Source organism: Nestor notabilis, unplaced genomic scaffold, assembly GCF_000696875.1.
Source record: "Nestor notabilis isolate BGI_N333 unplaced genomic scaffold, ASM69687v1 scaffold29328, whole genome shotgun sequence".
In the NCBI taxonomy this organism is placed as follows: Eukaryota; Metazoa; Chordata; class Aves; order Psittaciformes; family Psittacidae; genus Nestor; species Nestor notabilis.
Genome location: NW_009939165.1, coordinates 428 through 5,400, shown reverse-complemented (window position 1 = coordinate 5,400; position 4,973 = coordinate 428). Strand labels below are relative to the sequence as shown.

Here is a 4,973-nt window from a genome sequence, read left to right as displayed (position 1 = left end):
AGAAGCAAACATGTCATCCACATCTCTTAACTTCTGTGACACTTCTAACCAGAAGCCAATTATTCAAAAGGTGTCTGTCATTATTTCCTGTATTTCATAACAAAAGAAAGATCATGGAAAAACCATGCAAGTATTCACATGCAAGCTCTGAATCACATGGAGGTGGTGACAACCACCTGGTGTTCTGACAGCCATTGCAGCACTGGGAAGGGACAGGACTTCACATCATTCCCCAGGGTTAACACTTCCTCCTGCTAGCTTTGGGCTGCTCACCTCCCAGAATAACCAGGTTTTCAGGATGTCATTGTGAAATGGTTCAACTCATCTGATATATGGTAATGCAGAGACTTCTATCAGCTTTGGCCCTGAAGAGTTTTTAGGATGTGTTTTAGATAGGGGCAAATTATGAGCTTTACGACAGAGGTAAATGTGTGCACTTCAATGATCTTTGATACAGAGAGACTAGAGTATTTAACAGTTCTTAACTATTTAACTATAGCTGTTTAATTTCTATTCTCCCTCATAAAAGAATCATAATGTAGCACATCTGTTTTGGATCACTAATAATGTATTTACGCTAAAAAAAAAAAAAATATGAAGTATTACATAATCCCAACAAGATTAGATCTATTAAAATGCATACATCTTTACCTGAAGTGACTATCTACAATTGCACAGATGGCTACACGTGGAACTTTCCCAAATTAAACTGTTCGTAGCATGATTACACTTGAATTATTAGACTCTGAATAAAAAAAGACCTTCTGTATCACTAAATTTGAATGGGATGCATCAATAACTTCCATCCTTTTAAAAGTATCCTGCCAATTTCATTTTGGTTTTGAGAAGTCATGCTGTGAAACTGTACTTTTGAATTTTACCTTTTTTTCCAGTCATTATCAACTGACCAGAAATGACAAGGTGACCCACTTAGTTGACAAAGGGAAAGGCTGTGGATTTGTCTGCCTAGACTTTACTAAAGCCTTTAACACAATTTCCCACAGCATTCTCCTGTTCTCCTGGAGAAACTGGCTGCTCACGGCTAGGACAGGTATATGCTCCACTGGGTAAAAAACTGGCTGGCTGGCTGGGCCCAAAGAGCGCTGGTGAATGGTGTTAAATCCGTTAGTGGCTGGTCACAAGTGGTGCTCCCCAGGGCTCAGTACTGGGGCCAGTTCTTTTTAGTATCTTTATCAATGATCTGGATGAGGGGATCGAATGCACTCTCAGTAAATTTATGGGTGACACCAAGTTGGGCAGAAGTGTTGATCTGCTGAAGGACGGGGAGGCACTGCAGAGGGATTTGGACAGGCTGCATTGATGGGCCAACAAGGCAAAGTGTTGGGTCTTGCACTTGGGTGACAACAACCCCATGCCACGCTACAGGCTTGGGGACAAGTGGCTGGAAGGCTGCTGAGTGGAGTGATAGGACAAGAGGTAACAGCCTCAACCTGCACCAAGGGAGGTTTAGACTGGGTATTAGGGAAAAATTCTTCACAGAGAGGGTTGTCAAGCATTAGAACAGGCTGCCCAGGGAAGTGGTGTCACCATCCCTGGATGTATTTAAGACACGTAGATGTGGCACTTAGGGACACAGTTTAGTGGTGGGCTTGGCAGTGCTGGTTAACAGTTTGACTTGATGATCTTAAAGGTCTTTTCCAACCTAAATGATTCTATGTTATTGACATCTATATGCATTTGCATAACTACATGTGAAAATATTGCAAGATAGTTTTAAAGGCATGCCCCATCAGATCTGTGAACTAGTAGCCGGGAACCATGTTTACGGGATGGTGCGATGTTTGGCAACAGTAACTTGATTCCCCAATTTGGAACTGCAAAGAAACTACTGAAATACCAAGAGCCTAGACTGGTATTGCTACCGGGAATATAAACACTAAAGTGCTGCTTCATAAAACAAAGGGAAACCCCACTCATCTATAAAACTAGAAATGAAAGAACTAACACTTGATTCCACAACCAATCTGGACACCTCCCTCCCCTACCCCTTCCAAAAACCCCAACCAGACACTTGCATTAACACTTACCTAAGCAAGTAATAATCTAACCTTTCATTTCAACATACTTTGCTGACCCACCAGTAGAAATATAATAGCGCTTGTCCAGTGGTAAAAGGCTGCTAGCTATTCACTACAACAAATCTTAGAAGCTGTTGCAGTCTAGGGCTGTAACTGTAGAAAGATGAAATTTTGAAGGTCAGAAGGGTCTTTTCCCTAAAAAGTAAAGATGCATCCCAGACTAGAATTTGAAAGTTCCCTTTTCTCCATCTTCACTGGTGTGGGTAAGATGCACTAGTCTTTCCACAGAGGGCTCTGAGGTGCAGACAGAACAAGCCAAGCTGAACTGTGTCCCCTACTTACTTTGGGCAAAGGACCACTCTGCTTTCTCCTGAAGGAGTTTTTCTGCTGATGGATAACTTCCTGTTTGTAAATCGTTGCCTGTGCAGAATTAAATGCCACCTTACTGCAAAATCCTCTTCTCTACAGCCTGTTTCTTCTCCAGTAACTTGGATATTACAAAGTCCTTTTTCATCTCATAAAGGTGCTGACAGAGCAAAAAGTGTCACAACTCTCTCTGTGCGATCCACCACAATCATTTCAGTAGAGCACAGAGCCAGGCAAGGTACCTACAACTGCTCCACCAGGATTTTGACAGAATGAAAACTGAATTCTGCACAGCCATAAAGGTGCTACAATGAACACCACTTGAAAACTGGAACAGTAATATGCTACTACAATTTGAAGGTTTATCTCTTAAGAAGCTTTTAGTAAAGCTGCTGGTTAATACCAAGTCTCCAAGAAACTCTGATTGTTTACTTAGTTAGAAAAATAAAATCACAACACACATGGTTAGCAGCCATTGAGACAACTTGTTTGTAACCTTAATTCTTTTCACTCGTTAATTCTGAGTAACTACCCTTCGCACCTCAGCCATTAAGCACACTGTTCTACTTGCTATGACTCCAACTCAGGCAATCCTATAGCACAGGTACAGCTTTCAGGATACTTGAGTTTTCTGCCCTGTCCCACTCAGGGAAACACAGTGAGAAGTGCTGTTAAAGAGACCACCACTGGAAAAGCTCAGCTTTGTTCATTCTAGTACAAAATACTTTCCAACTTTGCCACACTTTCAAGTACTTCTCACACCAACTCCATGAGCATTTACTTTTCTTCATGCTGACCTTCCGCTCATCTTGTTTCCTAACGCTGGGAAGCTGGACTCCCAAACTTTTGTCTACATTCCCCATTTTTCACTAAATTTCAGACACGTACAGCAAACAACTTTTATTTTTTTTTTAATTTTACAGTACTGATTGCTCCGAGTTATGCCTTACTGTTGGTACACAGTAAATACATTCACCTGAACAATTCACTTGGTATGAAAAAAATGCAGTTAAAACATTAAAAATACCACTTTACACTGTGCAAAACAGAACCTTCAGAAGTAATGACATTGGCTACAGCCAAACATGGAGAAAGACTGTTGCCCTTCAGTCTACCAGCATGTTTTTCTTGCACCGCTTCATCTGAAATTGCCTGTAACAGTAGATTTTAAGTGAATACTTGTGCTGAATTAAGATTTAATTACACTCAGCTTGGTCTTTAGCACCAAGGATGCCTTCCTGTTCTATTCATTCCACCAGGAGCGGCCATTTCGGAAGATTTACTGAACAAATGGCTTTCAGTCACATTTCAAAACTGCAAATGTTTCTGAAGGGGAGTTGTACTCTATTGGTGCATGCAGCTGTCAGCCTGGATAAATTAGGTAACATGCTTCCCCTAGATAAAAGAAAAGTGGCTGGGCACAACTGCCATTTCACAAATAGTACTTAAGTCAGATGAATGCATTCTTATCGCAAGCTTTAGACAGATTAATGTATACCACAACACCTAGCACTGATTAAATTTAGAAAAATATTATCTTGGGGTGATTTGCTTGGGTTTTTTTTTTTAAGTCTTTGTTGTTTTGTTTGGTTTGGGTGTTTTTAGAATCTTTAAAGTAATGTAACAGAAGATGTATGGTGGAAGATGCCAAAAACCACCCTGAAAAAGTTGGGCTGTCAAAGCTATTATGCTGTTGACAATCATTCATTTGATTATTTATATTTTTTTAAACAATGAAGAGGCAGGAAATGTTTATTTATATATTTTTTTAATTCTATGATCAAGACTGACTGAACATTATAGTCATTTAAATCAACCCAATTACATAGTTTCCATAAGTTAATGGCTGCCAAACAAGTGTGTACTTCAGTGACCCACCACAAGCAATGTTATCTGATGGGTGAGACAGATTTTAGGTTAGACACAGTATATGTAAAAATAGAAAGTTTAAAAACCAATCTCATCACAGACATTTCCGTAGCCATCTCCCTTGTGAAATAAATAAGGCAGCAGATAACTTCTACTTTGTGGCACTTTTGAGGTATGCTATTAAGTCTGCTCTCTCAGACTTCTTCTTAATACCCGCAAAAATCATCTTTGTTCCTGGGATATACTTCTTTGGATTTTCCAAATATTCCATCAGAGTATCCTCACCCCAAGTGATACCTAGAGACAAGAAAAAAAAAAAAAAAAAAGACAGATAGTGACTTTAAAATAACCAACACTTATGTTCTTGTCCTCCATGTTATTTCAGCCTTCATCAGTACTTCAAAAAGTATCACCAAGAACTGAACATTTTTGTCCCCAGTGACTCAGAAGAGCAGCTCTAAGTTTACCTTTATTTTTGTTAGCATCCGTGTAAGAGAAGCCCTCAGCTTGTCCAGTCTTGCGTCCAAATATGCCATTCAGGTTGGGTCCAGTCTTGTGCTTGCCTCCTTTCTCAACCGTATGGCACTGGGAGCATTTCTGTACAAAGATCTTCTTGCCCTTCTCAATATCTCCCATTTTCAGCACTAGACCAAGAACACACATGGAGGTCAGTGTTGCAATTTCAAGGTCACCTATTCA

At 40.0% G+C, this 4,973-nt stretch overlaps 1 protein-coding gene across 1 annotated transcript; it reads right to left on the bottom strand.

The window, feature by feature from the left end:
* Positions 1 to 4,154: 4,154 nt before the first annotated feature.
* On the bottom strand, positions 4,155 to 4,914 carry LOC104409751 (cytochrome c). Its single transcript, XM_010019713.1, has 2 exons — positions 4,742 to 4,914; positions 4,155 to 4,571 (listed from the first exon to the last, which is right to left on the bottom strand). The coding sequence occupies exons 1-2, from the start codon at positions 4,908 to 4,910 to the stop codon at positions 4,426 to 4,428; spliced, it is 315 nt and encodes a 104-aa protein (XP_010018015.1). The 5' UTR covers positions 4,911 to 4,914; the 3' UTR covers positions 4,155 to 4,425.
* Between the last annotated feature and the right edge of the window lie 59 nt (positions 4,915 to 4,973).

What these genes read in the sequence shown, in the direction of transcription:
- LOC104409751 (XM_010019713.1), bottom strand. Translation starts at nt 4,910, where the DNA reads ATGGGAGATATTGAGAAGGGCAAGAAGATCTTTGTACAGAAATGCTCC. An exon ending in GGATGCTAACAAAAATAAAG is followed by an intron (nt 4,572 to 4,741) that starts GTAAACTTAGAG and finishes TCTTGTCTCTAG; the next exon opens with GTATCACTTGGGGTGAGGAT.